At 43.3% G+C, this 20,847-nt stretch overlaps 2 protein-coding genes across 2 annotated transcripts; both read right to left on the bottom strand.

The window, feature by feature from the left end:
* Positions 1-8,159: 8,159 nt before the first annotated feature.
* LOC117153610 (L-lactate dehydrogenase A-like 6A) lies at positions 8,160-14,647 on the bottom strand. The gene is made up of 6 exons (XM_033327804.2): positions 14,471-14,647; positions 10,561-10,678; positions 10,293-10,466; positions 10,026-10,199; positions 9,708-9,949; positions 8,160-9,633 (listed from the first exon to the last, which is right to left on the bottom strand). The coding sequence occupies exons 1-6, from the start codon at positions 14,630-14,632 to the stop codon at positions 9,457-9,459; spliced, it is 1,047 nt and encodes a 348-aa protein (XP_033183695.1). The 5' UTR covers positions 14,633-14,647; the 3' UTR covers positions 8,160-9,456.
* A 1,025-nt stretch (positions 14,648-15,672) lies between these two features.
* LOC117153594 (L-lactate dehydrogenase) lies at positions 15,673-20,220 on the bottom strand. Its single transcript, XM_033327780.2, has 7 exons — positions 19,450-20,220; positions 19,307-19,376; positions 18,934-19,080; positions 18,743-18,860; positions 16,261-16,774; positions 16,062-16,185; positions 15,673-15,874 (listed from the first exon to the last, which is right to left on the bottom strand). Exons 2-7 carry the CDS (start codon positions 19,364-19,366, stop codon positions 15,680-15,682), a joined length of 1,158 nt encoding a protein of 385 aa, XP_033183671.1. The 5' UTR covers positions 19,367-19,376; positions 19,450-20,220; the 3' UTR covers positions 15,673-15,679.
* Between the last annotated feature and the right edge of the window lie 627 nt (positions 20,221-20,847).

Here is a 20,847-nt window from a genome sequence, read left to right as displayed (position 1 = left end):
ATCGTTCACGCGTCGCGTGGACGTTACTTCGAATTCATCGGTAACTTGGCTGATGCGGCGAAGTACGTAGATCGCGGCATAGATTTTCGGAAATTAAAGGTGACGTTGCGCACGCGTCGTATGACGCAACGTGCGTTCCTTTTTCCCCGAGAAACAGTGTCTATCGATCCATGTGGTGCTTTCTTCTCGATCCCCACTGCGCGGCTAATAAAAATCAGCTTTCAGGATGTGTGTCGTTTTAAGGGGACTAAAAATACATACGATCGGGGTCCGTGGAATGCTATCTAACTGGATATTTTGTTTGGACTTAGTACTGCGTTAAATTTACTCGAACTGTTTTCATAAAGATTTATATAATTTGAAAAGGGAGTTCTTGTGGATCTAATCGACGCGCTCGATTATTTTTATAGTGGAATTTTAGAGGTAATGGGATTTTAAAACTCTAGGGAACATATGTAAGTATGTTGTATTTATTAATTAGCTTAATTTTGTATGTCTGGATTCATCCGTCAGAAATTTTATTGAAACTGTTTCTCCAATTTTCATTATCGTCGCTCCAAAAACTGATAATGCAAAGAGTGATGTCATTCTCGGCAATCATAGTTTAAGTTTCATCGCGGTGGAATGTACATGACAATTGAATGAAACGATTAGGATTGACCAATCCCATTGAACAACATTTGCTACAAGAGGAATCCCGCGAGAAACAATAGACTTATTTAAAAACTCGTGTGCAAAAAATTAAACCTCGTCTAGTACTTATCTCGAATCAGAGTAGAGCATCCACCAACTTTTTTTATCGAATAATCTTGTCGATAGTATGCCGCAGATATAATATCGGCGCGTACATTTTGCGCGAATCTGCTGGTTTGTTGGAGAATACACATATCGTCACGTGTTCCGTTTAGCTGAATCATATTTAGGAATACCACGATGAATGCAGGCGAGAATGACGCAACGGATCTTCACATGTTCGTCACTATAAGTTCTACGTGATCACAAGCACCTTTTCATCTACTCTTCCTTCTCTTGTATTCTCGAGCGTTATTTTCGTTCCTCCAACGTCTCACGTGATTCTACAGCCTACACAAATAGTGTTCGCGCCAGTCACGAAAGGAAAAACGTGAGAGGCGTCACGTTTTTCAGTTTCGTTGAATTTGATGCAATATTACATTAAAATTATCTCGATTAGTTAACTGCTTCTTTATTCGTTGTCTAACGGATTACAGGAATTTCGCTTCTCAATATCTAATATAATCTTGGTATTTTCATTTTTAACCATATAATAAGCGTTGAAGTTTAGTAATATATTTGTGATCTGTGCGAAATATAGATGTATTTGTACTAAATATCTTGTAATTTTTGTACTAGGTTTCGAAATTGATCAATATTTAAAAATGCACAAAGACGTCCATCATACTCTTACTTACGTTCTCAAAGATTATAAAATATCGCTTTAAAACAGAATATCGTTTATGTTTCCTAGTTTATTTACATTAAGCTTAAATTGCAGACTTCCAATTTTTTCCGCGTTTTACCATAATCTAATCGGAAGGAGACGGGATGAAAGGTTACTACATTTCATAGAGATAATGCGTTTTTGCAATTGCTCTTTACACGCCGGGCATTAACTTTGACCGCCGCTCGGCGTAAAAAAAAAGAGATGCTTGTGGATGAAATTGACGTTCCTCGAGTAACGGAGCCGCCATCCGTCCCGTAATTATAATCATTTGCATCGCCGTGGCTAGCACGTTTCGTTCTCTCAAACTGGCGAGAAAATTGAAAAGAAATTTAGAAGGGAACCTGAGCGATGATTTGTCTAGCGCGAACACGCAGCGCTTCTAACTTTTTTATGGTTTGAAAGTTAAGTTGATCGAACAATGCGTTACTATCGAACTGCGTATGGTTGCATAATCTTCGCATCACATGCCACGCATAATGAACGAGTTGAAGGAGTTAGAGTCAACGTCCGAAATTAATCTATGCACATAACTGTAAAAGCCGTACGCGAAATAGGGCAACTTGTCGCAAAATAGCATGTAATTTATAATTGGCCAAGACTGAGCTATGACTTCTATCGGATGTATTGTTACGTATATGATATTATATTCTATCTAATCGTTAGACATGTGTTTATAGGGAAGTGCGATATTCGAGTCATTCACTCTACTGACGGTGAGAACTTTGAATCTTTGCATCTTCTTATTTTCTTGATAGATAAGTAGTATTAGAAGATTGATTTGATAATTAGGAGTTTATGAATTTATTCATGAATTAATATAGTGAAACGAAGATTACTATTAATTTTTCATTATTTTTACAATAGCTGATAAATTTTTGAATTTTTATATCACACAACTGCTATATCATACACTGCATATGTTAGAGATACATTGGCTTTGCACGAATTGCGCAATAAGTACAGCGTTTGAATGTTTCTAGATAGCAGGAATCACGTGACAAGCAGACAGGTGCATTTATAATATAATTCAAGTACGGTTTATCTCACAAAAAGATAATGTTGTCTTCCTGAACGTATAATCCCATAATATTTCTTCCTGTAATTGTTTTTCCCCCGCGGCTACCGATCATTGCCTTAATATTAATCCGTAATCAAAAGGCTGTTACATTCGTTATCAATAATTTTCTTTTTTAAATTCTCTCAGATACTGAAGATACTGAGATTCAGTCGAATTAATATATGGAAATATCTTCTGCATATAACATTTCTTTTACAATAATCTTGACAATAATCAAAGTTCATGACACTTAATCGCTCCGTTCAATAAGATTAATTCTAATACGTTACAGTTAATTACGGTGTTTTACGACATGATACCAAGATAATCACATTCGCCGACTTTACTGCCAATTAGTAGAGAGTCGCGTACACAGTTCCATTTGTGTCTTTCGTTAAATCGCGTCATGATAAATTAATCGATCGCATAAAGCGCGAAGTCAATCATCCAATTAGCCTCAATTTGGGATACAACGTATTTTTGCAAAGCGATCGACGAGGTTTAGCATCCGAAAACCGGACTTTGTAAATCTCCCGTGATTCGATATTGCTAATTGCATCGCAATTCGGTATCGATCCGTTGAACCGCCGTGATATCGACCGACTAATTGCGTATCCCTCGTGTGCTACGACCAAGAAATTGTAAAAATAAGTCCTTCCTTGCTTTTCCCTTTTATTTCTTTCTCCCGAACAGTACTATGGTCGCCACTCACACCGGATGTCTTGCAACCGTTAATCTCGTAATCGTTGCAACGAGCAGCGAATGAAAAGAGGGAAGAAAAAGAGGCAGCCGTTTCAATCTTAAAAGGGCAAATACAAATTGCTCCTGCGTATAATCTCGCGCAGTAACTTGGGCGGAGATCTTACAATGTTGCGTTTTTGTCGACGCACCAGATTGCCTCTGAGAATGTACGTGTTCTTATGCGTTTTGCCAAAGTTATGGGATACTGAAACAAATCTTCGTTTGGATTACTACTCGAGCGAAAATTTATTCCCTGCTTGTGCCAAATATTTCAACAAAATACTAAACATATTTGCCCCGAACTTTCCTCTTATGACTGATAATTTTAGAACGTTGAATTCCTTGGGTGTTACCACATCCTATTCGTTGAAGTGTTCCTTGTTTAAGAGATAAATACTTTAATCCATTAAAAGGTAAAATACTTTGATTTTATCGAAATAAGCAACAACAAATAATCTAAAGGTCACATTTTTTTATAATCTTCACATTGAACAGAATTAAACGTAGCTTTAAGCCTGTCTTTAAGTAGGAAATTTAATTTTATAGATAATAGAATTACTTTAATTGAATAACTTGTTGATTTCTATTTTTTAACGTAATATCAAGCCAAATAAACAACATCAAATATTTCTTCGCTCATAGAACATTTATTTTATCTCTGTTTTTTACACAGCACAGTAAAACGAACGTAATTACACGTAGTCACACGCAATATTTCCTATGAAATTATCCGAAAAGACCGATAGCCTGTTACTTTGATCCGTGTTACGTTTATCCATTAAACACGGGTGGTCGCAGTTGGATGAGCGCAGTGTTAAAAGGTGCATTCACGCGTGCAAAAGAAATAGAGAACTGAAAGAGAAAGGGTGTAGATCGTCGGTGAACTCAACAAGTGATTCCCCGTAACTATAAATAAATGCCGGAGGAACGGGTTCGCTCGCTCGTAAATCTGAAATCGGGGCATAATCGGCGTACAATCTGGAATCTAGCACGGATCGAGGCTCCGTGGCTCGCGATCCACCGCGCGTGCATTCTCGATTACGTTTTATCCGCCGGCTTACCGTCGACGGTAAAGCTGGATCTGACTATTCACGATCGGTAATCCAGGATTCTGCCATAAATCAGCTACCTCGTCTAACAGCCGTATACCGGTCTCGCGTAGAGAAATTATTCCGCTGGAATTACAACCCCTAGTCTTATTATCTTGGCTGTGTTGACCTCTTCGAGACAGCAATTTCACGAGTATGCGATCCACGCAGGTTATAAACACCGTTCGTCGATGAGTTTGCAAAGAACCATGATCGAGAAGGAGGAAGCGTACATGCGTGGATGTGTTATCGCTTAGCTAGTAGGAGATAAGTACTCCCGACTGATACGGTCAAGACAATTTCATATCAATTTGGAAATTTAAAATGAAATCATTGCTGCATTTGTTTTTATGGAAAATTATAACAACGATTAAGCAGTTCGTGAAGGGGAATCGTTATCGTTAGTCGAAGTATTCTGTAATTTCTGTATTGTAAAAACCCAGTTATCATTGAACTCCGATTGATCATTACAAAAGGTCCTAAGTATATCTCCTTGTGCTATCTCAAGCACAACCTTCAGACTTTAGCAATAGCTTTTTGCCCATCGTTATAAAGTTCAATAACACGATGAGGAAAGAGTAGCCTGGCTATGTTGAACGAAGTGCTTTTGTATTTCTTCATCGGTTAAAGGTTAGGATAAAGAAACATTTTTCCGTTATGTGAATTAATCGGCTATCTTTTGCGGCTGAAATTAGGTCTTTTTCTACGATTTTGATAGATTCGAAGTCGGGATCCGACTCTAGACGGTCACGTATCGTATTAAGGGATGCAACCGCGTTCATCTCGTACATACGATGCATTATTGCAGAAGGTAATTACTCTCGCGAACGTGTATCTATAGGGATTCGATTAGTTGGCTGTTTTTGTCCAATTGCTTACCGAGGGATTATACAATCCCTGAAATCCACGTTGGTTAACTCAGTCGTCGTCAGATTGGTAATCTATGAAATATCCACACCTAATATTAGGTTCTCTTATCTCTCGATATAGTTCCTAACATGTAATTGAAAAGTAATCAAGCTTTTACAATCTCAGATTTGCTTATCTTTCTTAAAATATGATTGAAACGCCATAAAGCTTTAGCGACTTATACCCGCGACGTATCGACGTATCGTATCGCACTTTTTGTTTAAATTCGAGGCAAGTGCGAACTATTTAACAATTCGATACGATACGAGAAGCCCCTTCTAATAAATCTTAATTAATTTCGCGATAGAGAACCCGACTGCTGTATGCGATTAAAAATATCATGGGTAACCGGTCGCGAATAATTTTCCGCGTGGTCCCGCGTGCTCGTTCGAGTTTATCGCGCAGACAAGTGTAACGAGAAACGAGTTTCGCGTCCGCCACGGCCGAAACACGAGAGCACGACTCGAGACAGGCATCGGTTTCGGACAATCGACCAGTATTGGCGTGATTTTGTGCCATTAATCTTCTCTCGACAATTAACTGGCTGCAGGGCTAACGCAATGGCCGGCTATTAATTACAATCAACGCTATCTTACGCACGCGGTACCGATACGACGTTTAATCTCGCGTCCGGAAACCTTCGCTGGCCGAATTCATATCAAGTTCCCTGTTCTAATCTTGCAAAATGGAATGGCTGTTAAAAAATTTCGAAATTATACGAAGATACTGGTGATTGATCATTAGCTTGTTTCATGATCGATTACGCTCGATAAAGTGACGTTCTGAAAAAAGTCACTGGAGAAAGGGAACAAAGATTCTGGAACGAAGAGAAAAGTTTCCATAAGTCACCTGAGGCAGTGGGTTTATCTGGGTTCTCGTTGTACCCGACAGATGCCGTCGTTATGAAGATTTTTTTGAAAGATTTTTACGACAAGATTTTCAGATCAATTTCTATTGATATTAAACATATTATTTTATGTCCATTGATATTACTTAATATTTTATGTCAAATTACTGGAATAATCTTGATCTAGGAATTTATTCTTGGAGCAAATAAAGTTTGAATTTAAATTGATGTTTTATATCTTGATGACACGAATAAGTAATAAATAGTCGTATCGAGATTCGCTCAGATCAAGCAGGTCCTTCGAGAGGACAGGCCGAGATATTAAACGATTACTTAGAATATTTGTCACAGGGCGTGCACAGGGTACATAAATGTCGCAGTTATTATGAATTACGGTTCGATTTCTGTGCGATCCGATGCCATATATTTGATTTAATGAGGTAACAAGTGCACCGAGACCTATAGCAAGAACCCGAACAGGTGATTAATCGCACCCTGATTTCTACCTGAGAGCTTTGCGTGGACGCATCCTACTTTGTTTAAAGTGACATCTATTTCAGAGTAACAGAGTCCCTGTTCGTTAAACCTTAACTGGGTATTGGAACCTAACCATCTTATATTCTTCTCCATTGACAGTATATTAATCTTATATGTATTAGCATACGTTATGCTTCTGTATCGTTAGCTAGCCTAGCCTATCCATTAATCCTTTCACGTTTATGAACGAGAAACCTCGCGATGGCTTGGACGAGATATCTTGCGTGTTTTTCACCGAGACGTGACATATCTTATCCACAAATCCGAGCAAAAGTTGGCCCGTGAGTCATTTGATTAGATGCGAAGGAAGTGGTTATGTTACGTGCTATATTTTTAGACATGCAACTACGCATATATCTTTATTTATTTTGCATAAATGTAAGGTAATAGACACGTGACGTAATTGGCTTTTCTTGTACGGTCAACAGAATCAACGCGCCTTATTACTGCAGAGCTTTTAATACACCAACGCAGAGAGAAAATACAACCATACTTGTCTCGAAAGAAACAAAACTCATAAGTATCATGGTTCCAAGAAAATGTATTCAGAACATAAACGAACTAAACGTCAGAGGCCTAAGTTCTCAGCAAGAACCAAATTTTCGTTACCATTTCCCGAAGCTATCAACTTTTTGTCCAGCTATCGATTTAGATCCCTTGTTTTTTACGAGGAGATTAGTCACGCGCGTAGAATCCTGCGGGCGGCCGAACTGTCCGGTCGATTGATTCACGGGTTTGGCAATGGACCGGGAACCAGGAAGGATAAGGTAGTAAAAAGTGTGGGAAGAAAGCAGAAGAAGAACGAAGGACGAAGATGGAAGTACGCATCGAGACGGGAGGGGAGCAGAGAAAAGTTCCCTCTGTTAATGCGCGTCAGGGGTGAAGAGATCGGAGGTGCTCTTGGGTCCGTTGATTAGCGGATATCTTAATTACTGATTGGCCGCACGGACTAATTAAATCGTAACTCAATCAAGGACCGACCTGGCCCCCACGCTCCGTCGTGTACCGCTGCGGTTTTACGACGTCGACCGAATGCTTTAAGATCTGCCGTGCTTGCATACGTGTCGTGATCGCTGCATAAATGATCCGAACGCATCGGATATTGCACTACAAGAGGGGAGCCAGACAGTGTTCCATCGGCCTCTGGCCACTCTCCGTTCGTTCTTCCTTTTTACTCCTACACGTGTTCCTTTTTCTCCTTGTGACGCGGCGGCCGGGCCACCTCCGCTCATGGTGAACCGAACCCGCTGCTCGAACCGGCGGGGCATTATGTCGGAGCGAAATAAAAAGTACAGTAATTAGTAGTACCTACCGCGGTGTTTCGCTGGTGAACGATGTCCTCGGGAACCTCCTTCTTTTTCGCTCGTATTCCGACACCGAGAGGATTATGAATTTTCCTCGCCAAATTACTTCCCAAACGTTGCTGATTGGAAAGTTCATAGAGGAATATATTCGATATTTGTTTCATTTTTATACACTTCGAACAAGAAACTGAATGATAACGAAGATTAGCGATGGTAGGCGAAAAGTAGGGAAATAGACGACTTGATGTTGACAAGGGGAGACATGGAGGAACAGAATCGTGTTATTAGGTTTGCGATATAAATTACGTGCTCGAGACTCGTCATCGAGATAATACAGAAAAACGGCTTCGCTTGAGAAGAAGCCGGTGCGTCGGAGATGAAGACGTTGCCGTACTCCCCGTCGTTATTGGTGTGGCTTCCAGCCGCAGGAAACCCCTCGTAGCCTCTCTTTCCCTCTCATTTTTCCTCTTTCTCTCTCGTAACGCACATTCGTTAGCATGTATAATGAATCACCGGTGTGTCCCCGTGCTCCTGTTGCGAGAGAACGACGAAGAATTTGCTGGTGGTTGGTCGTCGCGACGACAACGAGCCGCGTTTACATTATAAGCCTCTCTTCGTTATACGGTTCCTTGCTCATTTCGAGAATATGAATCCAGAAAGAGGATGAACAGCCATTAAAAGCAGCAGGCATCGGCATTGCCGCGATCGCGTCTCTGTTTCACGCGCTTTTTCCACCGGAGTTGGCCGGTTTGCTCGACGAAATTTCGCTCTGTAATCGAGGTAATGAATCACCGTCGATTATTTCGTACGAAGCTTATACCGGCAACAACGATGTTTCGCTGAATTCCATGAATAAATTTCTTCTTCTGGCAGTCCGTAGCGTAAGTAGGAACCGTTGTCGCATTCATTATTGAACACGGGTATCTTTATTCCTTGGGAAACGACTTTATCGAATTGTGGGGTACGACGGTAGCGTCGAGGAGCGTCGACGCGAAAACTTGTTGACTAATGCCGCTGCTGACAAAGACAAAAGGCCGGTATCGGCGAAAGCGAATTTTATAAAAGATTGCTGTATCGTTGACCATCGCGTCTTCGAAACTGGCGTTCTTTGTGTTTGTAATAGCGATCGTTTTATCACGACCGGTCGCCGGTGGCGGGACGGTTAACCGCTTCGTACGTCCGCCAATTAATTATCCCTGGTCTACATTAATCTTGGCAAATTGGCCGAAATCGGCCGAGTGGCGTGCGCGTGCAATTTATAGCGCCTCCCCTATTCATCGGTTGCCGAAGAAAAAGAAAAGAAATTCGGTTTGTAAAACAAACTGGCTGTGCTTCTTAAGCATGGATTCTGCCACCGAAATCTCATCTCGCTGCTGGTTTTTGTGTAATTTAATCAATACAACATTGTTCTTTCGCGTCACGAGTGAACTTTTAGAATTATGGACTTTCCAACGAATGCACGAGTCGACGAAAGTGATGAAAACGTTTGTACTTGGCGAGATCGTAAAGATTCACTCCAAAGTATGAAGAATTGATTTTTGAGTCTCGTAAATGGCTCTGCACGAGGCCTCCGTAAGTTCTTGCTCCTCCGGCGTGTACGGATGACGAAGAAGCGTTTGTATGCCATTTCTGCCGACTATACAGGGCAGTGACATGTAGACATCTTTCTCCAGACCGTGTCTACAACCCTGGAAAAGATTGATAACTAACTATCGCGCGTTAAAACGGAAGAAAAAAGTAGGAGTAAGGATTAAATCGTTACCTTTAAGTAGGTAGATACCGTCATGCAAATACAAGTATTTCGCACGATGGCATCTACGACTTCCGCCGCACAAATACCAGTACCCCAACAGCGATATCCTTTCCTCGTGATAAGATCTTTATCGGATTCGATTACTTTTGTATGTAATTCACCCCACGATTCTGGATCCGATTTAGTACCGATATCTCTGTTGATGTCTTTCAGTTTAATGCCCATGACTGTCACGGCGGACCAGATGGGTACTGTTCGGTGTCAACGTTCAACGCACTTTCAGAAACGATTAAACGTAACAGTGATAGTATACGGTACGCTAATTACCAGACGTGGGTCCGTTTTCACAAATTATAGAGGCCTGCACCGAGTTTGCCGAAATTCCAAGCTTCTGCGCGATGAAGTACTGAAACCTACAGCTATCCAAAAATGTGCCCAACCCCATCACACGGTGCGGTGGGAAGCCTGAGAGCTTCATGGCTGCATACGACAGTATGTCCACTGAAACACGACGTAACGTCGTTATACCACACCACGTACATGCATCGATATTAAAAAATGTAAAGTGCAACTACGAAGCCTGATAGCTTATACCTGGCGCCGTCACGATTAAAAGTATGCTGTTTGGTGCATACTTGCAGACCTTCGGGATAACGTCTTTAAAAATATTCAAATTCTGATCCATCAAAGTTGCTTCGTCATCGTCGCTCGTAGCTCTATCCCCCACGGTGATCACGCAGACCGTGGCATCTCTAGCCATGGAATAATCTGCGATGGTCCCACGGTTGATAAATCATCGCGATTTTCTTTATTAACAATCTCTCGGACACAAAAACGGCTGAAAGATGAAATTTATTTTCACCTTTGGTACCGACGATCTTCGGGTTGCCGAGGAACGCCGCCGCGTGGCTGATGTCTTCCGCCTCTGCTTTCGCCAATTCCTCGTCCGCGTCTATGAACACCACCTCCGAGGCGAGACGCTGCAACGAGCAACAGAACCGGGGATTATAAAGAGTAATTAACAGGAACTAGCCAACGGCCGGGAGTTATTACGCACTCGAAATCGTTACGCAATCAAGACCCCCGGGAATCGCATTAAGAGTACGTGGTCGCGCGCGCGATCGATCGCGCCATTCGAGCGATCCCTTAATGCGAAGGATCGTTAGGGTCTGATCATCTCTTCGTTCGAGCGAGACCGGACTATTCCGTGAGAGGAGAGGACCACTTTGTCGGCGTTCGCTCGATCACGAGTCTTCCCTTTTGCTGATGTTACGTAACACGAATTTGATGGAATTTGAGATTTTTCACGTTGTCCTGGTAATTATCTTTGGCGTTTAGCAGATTGCATCGCTAGTTTTTGCTCGGAACGTCTTGATCGAGCGATATTCGTCGGTCTGGCTGGATGAATAGTAAAGAAAGCTCCCGTTAAGCTTCCTCCTCGTATTGTGATAATTCTTCTATTGCACCGATTCTTCGTCCAAAGAAAGAGCTATTAGATGCTTCGAACGTCGAAGGAACGCGGCTGAAATAATTGATCGTGCATCAGGAACGTTCCCCGGGGCGATTACGTATTTGTCAAAATCTCGTTTCCTCTTGGTAATTGATGTTCCTCTATCGTCTAACGTCTATAATTTCGTGTAGAAATTTTTTCAGCGACACCTCGGGCATCAATCGCTGCGCGTTTTTAACTCGGTAATTTCTCTTAATCACGGTCTAATTCGTCCGGTTGAATAATAGGGTATCGGTGTGGGACGAGCACACACGTTTTCGTAGCAAATAGCCGAACCGTATACCGCGGTGCACGCTTCGTCCGCTTTCGTTTCCGCGCCAGCAGATGGACACATTTTTCTCTGACAGATGGTGCTTTCACACGTTAAGACAAACCCGCGGCTACCAACAGAAACGGCTTCTTAATATATTACGTTACGCCCTTGTGCTTCCAATCTGTTATTGTACACCGCTTAATCACCATACTTCATCAAGCATGACTTCCGCAGCATGCATAATATCGCAGCTGATGAAGTTTCCTCGCCAGCTCGTCGATGTTCCTCCCTTATGCCTTCTTTCCTCCTCTTTTTTTTCTACTTTCTCTTTTTCCTCTTCCTATCCCTCGTGTAATACCCACACGTATCGTGCGACGATATTGAGCGGTAATTAACTCACAAAAACCCTCCTCCGCCGTGTGTGTTTTGTAACGAGATTTTTAATGACGCATGACCGTGGACAACAGCGAGAGAGGGAGCGAACGTACGAGACAACCGAGACGAGGATCGCTACGAACGCATTAACGATTCCGGTGAAACGACCTGCGTCGTGTAATTTGCATTCGATCGAGTAAAACCGATCGCCGATCCTTTCCTACTTCTCGTGCAGTCTCTCATGCGGTTCTAGTTACCTAGGCCAGTCAGCGCTTCACTCTTGGCTACCCTCGTCGATTCCGCTTCAGAGAAGCGCAGCTGATCACAGGTCGCAAGGTACCGAAGGTGTGACACTCGATCCGTCATCAGGTCAGGTTTTATTATGCTTCCGCTGAATTAATTTTAGTACGCAACGCTATTTTCTAGCCGATGTAGTCCACTCGTAAACATTACCATTTAAACTTACGATCATATGCGAATAATCGAACTATGTATATATTTCACTTACTTTCTCTCAATCTCCGAATCGTAACAACTGTAACTCGAAATGAAATATAGCTTCACGAGCAGGAAACTTTTCACCATCAGTACCGACCCGTGAGATGGTTTGTACGATTTAATGCGACCCGACGGACATGACACGTAACAACGGGTTGGGAAGCGACGAGAACAAGAAGAAGATGAACGTCTTATGCAAGCACTACCGAGCGAGTTGGGTGTAGCGGGCTCGTAAGGTGGACAGTAAGTCGTGGAGATGGTACTGGAACGCTGGTACCTCGCGATCATCTCGTTGATGCGATCTGCCAAGCCAGGACCGACGGAACAACCGCACGATTCACTGTCTCCACTTCTTCTTATTCCTTCTCACTTTGCCTTCCTTGCTTCTGCTTCATCATTTTCTTTGTTATACGATATTACCCTTCGATCCATTCACCTCGTTCATCGTTGCCGTGGTATCAAACATTTCTGGTGACGTTAATGAGTTCGATGGCACTTAAGAATATCTTCGAGTAACGTTTATTACTTGGTTTCATAAGGAAAATTATAATGCAGCGTCCAAAGGAGTGCCCGTCCCGGCAACTATCATTATAGATCTTGATGACAGACTGAAATAGTAGGAAACGGGAACAGCGTGGTCACTATTAGGGACATTGTAAACGTGTATAACGTTGTTACTCTACGAGCGGAATATAACGACATTCAGACCCGCCCCTGACATTCACCATGCGCGGCCTTCATTGTTTGCCCTCGTAACGATCCACGGAAACCGAAACCTGGAATTAGTCGCCCACGTTCATTATCTCCTACCGGAATATGCTAGCGTTCCGATTACCAGACTGCCACTCCTTCCACGATTCACCCCGTTTTACCCAGGCCTTTCTCTCACCTAACGACGTCCGCGCAGTTATCACGCGCAGTGATGTATGTTTAATTCGGGTCAATCTTTCGATTAATCATTGATTCGTCGAGGAGCCAAGGACCGAACAGTAACGCAATATGAATTGCAGAAACGTGACGTAAAGTCGCACAAATTCCATTTCATAATCACATAAAAACAAAATTCAATAATGTGAATCGACTGAAGGCAAAATTGTAAATGAAAAGGTTGCGTTAACGCAACGCTGGCTCTTAATGGGTTAACCACTCACTGACTCACCCTTGTTAGCTATACGAGAAGAATATGAAACGTTACACTCTAGGGAACAGTGAAACGATTCGTAATGACAGCGTCATTCGCTCGACCTTGCATCGACAAAGAGGGAGAACTTTTCAATTTCGTTTAAACCACCGCTTCCGTGGACAAACGGAGGTAAAGGTCTCCACCCGCGCACGCACGAAGAAACGAGGCCCTTGGATCAGCGAATGCGATAAGGATTGGATGTCCTCGTAGACAAGTATGGATTTCAGCTTTCTTCCTCTGGCGACTAGAATAAATCAGCGCCGCGACGATCCTGCGGGGGCGTCCGACGTGTAAATGCTCGCGTTACGATCCGATAACGAGCAAAGGGAAGCACGTTCCTCGTCCTCCCTCATTCTTTCTTCGTTCTCACTGCTTTTAAGTTCCAATCTCTCTGCCTTTTCTTGTCGCCGAATTCCCTCTTCTGGTCTTTCGTGGATCATTTGCATAATATCCCATTTGATCCCGGCACACTAACGAGCCCACATTCAGCCTTCGTCCCTCGCTTGAATGCACGTACACGAGCGCACACGCCTATCCAAGTATTTCTCCGACTCCTTGCCCTTTGTCGACCACTAGAATATATAGATCTAGTAGGTTTGCTACCGCAACGATGATTCTCCTTGGGCAAACACGAATCACGCGCGCTGGTGGACTGGCGAGGGCTTGAATGTTGTTTATAGACGATCATGCTTTTTATCGTCGCAAGGTCTTTTCGAGTGTTTGAACAACCGCTTGATTTCTTCTTTTCTTAATCCTTTTTATGTTTTACTCGTTGCTTGATCACCAATTTCTCTCGAATTGTATTAATTTTTTTTTTACCGTATGTTTAATGTTCGAAGACCACGATTTCCGTTTATAAATTTTCATATTTCTATGAAGTAATAGGAAATTTATTCGCTTATTCAGTCAGAGGGAAATTGAGATAGGTTAGAGATACAAAATATTCGACGAACCTTGAAGAGAATCGCGATTCCAACGGCGACACCCGTGTAACCGCTGCCGACGATGACGATTTTAACGCGATGACACTCCACGAAATCTTCCGGCTGCTTGGTGAGCAAAAACGTCGTGGTGTTCCAGACGGTATCGAGTAACTTCTTCTTGGGTACGGCCATCGTCAATGAACCTGATACTCAGGACTCAGGTGTAACATCCCGAGGATTTGATTGAACCGAAACTAGATCAGTAACCTGGAGTATCTCTGTAATACTCTATAAATTTCATCTCCATTAAGTTAAACAACGAAAGTGACAGTCAAACGTTGCATCACTCTTTAAGTCTGAAGTTGTCTATTCACAGAGCGAAACGTTGATTCGCGATAAGATCGAGATCGATTGGAAAGGAACAAAGATTATACAGTCTTTTCAGAAAACTGCTCTTTCGATTCCTCTATAGCCCAAGCTAATGACGAACGTACGAAATCGATGGACAGCTGTCGAATCGGCACAGATGGGATACGCCGTTATCGAACGTGTATGCGAATTTCAATTTCCGCTTTGCCGGTCACGTGAGAAGAGTTTTTCGTCGGACACTTGAGATCCAATTGCTCGTGGCACCGGGCTCCACATGAGCCACGAACGAATATTAAATTGCTAATTGAACACCGCGCTCCGCATGAACCACCCTTCCTTCCTCGTTCACCACTCTATTGCCGGAAATGTTCGAACGGTCGTTGAGTAACTACCAAAGCTGCCCCCGATCTTCCCTCGAATGAAACAGCGAACAACGTGAAGTTATAATACAACAATGGTAATTTACAATAAATCCCAACTACGTGCGTGTGTATATATATGTGGCTGTTTGAGATACATTTTCCATCTTTCCATCGAGATACGTCGCATCTCGTGATCAACGCACGGATGATCCATCGACAAACGCCACGAATAGCTCATAATAGGACACAAACTACACCAACGACCGGTTTTTCGCGAGGGACACGATAGTTTTCTAGAAAGTCAATTCCTGTACTGTCATTTATTATGTACCCGTACAGAGAACCGGTCGCCAGGTGCGCGCGTTTGTTATTGATGAAGACGCTTTCTAAAACGCTACATCCTTCGTCTCGATCTCGCACTCCTTGCTGCGTAATTTCCGGTAGCACGCGGTCCACCGTCTCGCGATTACTCTACCACGTCCCTCTTCTTCTCTTCGCTCGTTCCTCGCTACTCCGTCTCGTGGTTTGTCTCCTGGAGAATCCCGCTTTCCCGCAGTATACTTCGAATACTGTCCGCACACGTCTGCACCGCCGACTTCTCTTGTTCGCTTAGCTTCTGTCGCACGGTACAGTACACACCCTCTCGACCGATCACACAGGGCACGGACATGTACACGTCCTTGTCCGTACCGTGAGCGCAACTCTGTGGACAATATTTTCTTTCTTTAAAAAGCATGTAACTCGGTAGTTGGTAATACATCGACGAACATGTACTGCGAAAGTTTGCCAAGAGAAAAGTTTCGTTGAGAAGTAATGATATGCGTAAATATAATACTTTTCATAGCCATCGTAAAATTTGGAGTTTGTAGCAAGCGAGGATTTCGACTCACGAGAATGTGCGTTGACGCCGGGAGCACGACTTTGGTGTTCCTAACAATTGCATCGACGATTTCCGCCGTAGAAACAGCAACGCCCCAACAACACGATCCTTTCTTCTCCTCCAGTTGTGTGCCACTGAAACGTGCCCGCGCAAAATGAGTTTAAACGATCTCGTTCCCCTTAACGATCTCACCCGTAACGATCACTCACACGTTCTTTACGTTCTCCGAGATTTCGTACCACTTCTCAGGGTCGTCTTGTTCCCCTATTCTAGGATTTATATCCCGAAGCTTCATTCCACCCACTTGGATGCTCGACCATATAGGAACTACAAAAGATACACGGTCCAATATACGATAATAGTTCATTATTGAGTATAAAATACCAGCCATGTCTCCTTGCGCCCCGACCACCATACAAGTAACTGAACTTCGCGCCACGTTTAATCTTCTGCTCACGAAGTCTTGAAACCTCGCGCAGTCTATCAGTGTACCGATGCCAAGGACGCGATTAGAAGGAAATCCTGATAGTTTCCAGGCGATGTAGGACATCACATCGGTCGGCTGAGTAACGACCAGGATGACGGACTTACATGCGAATCTTGCTACAGCAGGTATGATTTTCTTGAAGACCTTGAAATTGTGTCTTACGTTTGGGCTTTCACCAGGTGCGGTTTCGCGAGTGCAAATTATCACCACTGCGGATTCCTTCACCATACTGAAATCTGTCAGTAAAAATTCCTGATAATTATTCAGGTAATAACGCACTTTCTTGCCATATGCAGACAAATTTCCACGTGCATTTTCGAAATAATTCCTCACTCGTTACCCGGCGAGATTCTCACTCGCATACTTTCCCCCGATCAAGTATCGTGGAATTCTGTCGAAAACAGTGGTTGTACCACGAAGAAGAACTGTCTTAAATTCGGCTAACGCGCATTCGTCGAATGCTTATGCGAAACACGTTCTACCCTAGCCGAGATAAGAATACCAAAGAAAGAATCGTTAGAAGTCGGGCATCCCTTTCTGGAAATCTCTCGCTGGAAATATCTCGTTCGGTAATAAAGCCATCGGAAGCTGTTGGAATACAAAACGCTGGAAGGGATCGAACGCACCTTTTCTCTCGTATCCGAGAGGATTCTCTCTTTTGTCTATAGAGATGCGCCGATAACCGCGTACAGTACATAACGTGGTCAAGACAAATAAGAAGCACCGATTTTAGCTAACACCTTCACGATGCATGGTGCGACCTTGTAGCGCAACCGAGATACACTCGTTGCTACGTAGAGATGACACTTGAGATAAATTAGTCGGTAAAAAGCCGAGTCTGTTCTACTTGTAGTACCGGTAATTGCTACTCTCGGATGCGGGCGAGATTAAAGGGAAACTATGTGTGCGGATGGGAAGTAAAAATTTGCGAGTAGAATATTTCAAGAACATCGCATCACAGCGTCGTGAGCATTCGAATTTACCAACGATTACAGCGTATACTCGCTAGTAAACTGTGCAAAAACGACAACTGAGAGACACCAGATCCACTCGATCGAAACATCCCGTTTAAAATTCAAAGCCGAAGATTTACGACCGCGAAATAATACAAAATGAAATCGGCTGGAAACACATGTAGCTGCAAATCGTGGCTCACGAAGTCGCGTCGTCAGACCGGTAAATTGCCAGCTCGAGACGGTGTTTCCATCGTGGACGACCGCGAGAGAGCCAAGCTTTTGTTCCCGAATTCCGGAGCAAGGTGGTATATTTTTTTTTCACGAGCGAGCCACGTTTACTGCCGGAGGCCGCGCACGGATGACAGAAGGACGCTCTGCGCGAAGAACGGAGAAAGGGGACCGAAAAAAGAGAAAAAAAAAATATGTATCGTGGAGTCGATCACGGTCGAGATAAATAAGAGTGGCACGGAATTTACGAGCTGGCTGGTGAAAAGCTCGGGGAAACGCTTGCTGTAGCGTCCTGCGTGTAAGCACGCGGCGATGTAGATGAGCAACGAGATTAAAAGACAAGGCCAGGAGAAGAGAGAAGGTTCCGGATCTCGGAACTCTGTTCGCCGTCCCGAAAATTCATTCCCCCCTTTCGGGACGGTGACCGTTCTTTCTGACCCATTGCACGTTGACAGAAGGTCTCTTGACGAACAAGTCGATGCGACGGCAGCGTCTTTTAAAAGCGGCAGTCCTGGATCGGGCCGTACGATCGCGATCGATGCTCGCCCCAAGCATCGTCAGTTCGTCGTCACGTCCACTGACACGCGGAAGAAATTACCATGCCGAGGGATTAGCTTTCGACTCCTGGTTCTTCCGCAGCGAGTAGACAAGCGACGATCGGAGTATGTACGTGAAACGTTAGTTATTCGTTTCGTTAGTTGTTCCTGTTTTAAGCGTGTAAATGTTGGATGTCTTCGTCGTCTTCGTGTCTCTGATTTAGTGTTAAACTATACATCGTATATTTTTTATGTGTCAGTATTTCATTTTTTTAAACGATAAAATAACCAAATCGATCGATAAGTCCTACAACTTTTTTTTTACCGATGGCCAAAGGAAGTACACTGTTCAAAACAATTGCAAAAGGAATAGCAAGGAACGAGTACCTCGTTATTCAATTTCAATTTCCATGAAAGTATTCATCAAAATCCATCAGATTAAGATACATATAATATGTAATACGTATATGAGACTGTCAAGTACCTGATGTGCCAGTTACTAGAGGACACCCCAGGAAAGCTCCAACGTGCTGAATATCCTCGGCCTCGGCGGAAGCCTTGTTCGAGTCGTGATCGATCAGACAGACCTCGCTGGCCATTCTCTAAAAATCACGGGGAATCAGACGGTTGATCGAGCGTCGCGGTCCGCGCGGCTCGCTCCGCACTGATACTAACTCTCATCAAGATCGCGATAGCGCAGGCAATTCCAATCTTTCCTACGCCGATGATGGACACTTTGACGCGATGCGGATAAACGTCACAGGGACCAAGCTGGGTCGTTATCAACGCGTTCTTCGTGGTGGTCGTGATCGGCAGCTCTTCCTGTAACCAGATCTATAGTTGAATAACCCGAACAACGTAAAAATAGCGTAATAAGAGACGGTGTAAATAATTGTAGATAGCAAGGTGAATTTTAACAAATAATCGTTGTAATTGCAATTTTCTATTATATTTCTATTTATAGAGTCGATCAGTGCAGCTTCTAAACGATCGAATTAACAACCACATTGTATCAAAGACTCTATAAGGAACATATTCAGAGACTTACATCTTCGCATTCTTCCCTCTCCGTTTCAGCTTCGCTCTTGGCAACTTCCGCGTCATCCATTTTGCGAGACCTGAAATCGTAAGCGTTTAATTCGCCTGTTTCATTGGCGCGATTCGATGGTCGAATATAAGCTTTGCATTTACCGGTTAGCCAGCTAATTGGGTGCAAGTAGAGTCGTTCCACGAGTCCAGTTGCCAGCTACTCCATCCACGTTATCGTTATTCGCAAGATCGCCGAGGTGGTCGCTGTTCCTTAACGTTCTCGTGGTCAGAAGGGTAAAACGGCAGGTAGAGAAAGGTCGTCGTCTGGTTCTTATGCAGATCCGGATCAACCTACGCAATAACGACGTTCGAGCAGAGCCTCCCGCTCTCAGGTATTTCAGACTAATCGTGCTCCCCGTTACGAGAAACTCTTCGTGGAGAAAGAACTCTTCGCGGGAAACTACAGAGAATAACGACGGAAGTTATCCGCGCTCCTCGCTGTAAATTAGCCGCAGGTAGTCGCCCCAGGAGCGCAGGTACATCGCGCCGGATTGTTCATATATTTCTGCCCGATACCCACGCGCATCGATGTAAAATACCTTATTTTCGTGCATCAATCGCGGAACCACGGTCGCCCTGCGTCTTTATTTACCGGCACCGAACAGCGATACGTTTCGAATAGGTGTATATTGGCAGGTTGTAAAAGCTGTGCCGTCAGCTTTTTATTATCGATCTTTAACCAACGTACATTCCATTTGGAATGTTGACTGGTTTAACGTATGTTTGTGCTTAATGAAAATTACGACTTTGAGGGAATAGTAAGTACTGTAAAATTATGGTCAAAGTTAAGCTAATAAAGAAATCTACGTGTTTCTAAATATTAGAACATATTGCTATGTATACTGTAGGGCTTAGAATTTATACGATTTTGTCAAGAGACAAGCAGTTCATGTAGCTGAAGTTTATATATCCGGAGTACATTAATTCTCCAATGAATGATTTTCCGTTCATATAATCGGTATTTATGTCCAAATAAATAGATTCAATTAGCGGAAATTCATTTTATCCAGCAGTAATTAAATAGCTCGAATAATTATGACACGTTGATCAACTCGGTTTGTATATTTTATTATCAATACGATAAACATCGATACGATACACAATATGAATCGATAAATCAATCGTCCACTACCAAGAATCTCCTCCTTAATCCAACATTCTCGCGCTTCCAGCTTGGAACGGACGACACCTGAAGTTCATCAGACACTTCTCGCGTAAGCGTACAGTTTACACATGCGAGCAATTCGCGTGGACTCGATTCGCCGGTGAACAAAGAGTGACCGAACTCTTGGCGCGAGGCTTTCTCATTTACCTTGGACCCCTTCGATAAATTACGCCCCCTGTTTGCTCGGAGCAGCGGCAGCCGAGGCGTTCCCAGTAGTTGGAGCGTCGCGGGACCTTAACACACATTCGAAGATGGATCTTCCTCTCGGTGGAGAAAGAAAGAGGAGGAGGAAGAAGAAATCGAAGAAAAAGAACGGGAAGAGGAAGGAGCTGGTG

The sequence above is a fragment of the Bombus vancouverensis genome, chromosome 1 (genome assembly GCF_051014615.1).
Source record: "Bombus vancouverensis nearcticus chromosome 1, iyBomVanc1_principal, whole genome shotgun sequence".
In the NCBI taxonomy this organism is placed as follows: domain Eukaryota; kingdom Metazoa; phylum Arthropoda; class Insecta; order Hymenoptera; family Apidae; genus Bombus; species Bombus vancouverensis.
Note: the sequence above shows the minus strand (reverse complement) of the source record. Positions and strands in the feature narration are given on the sequence as shown.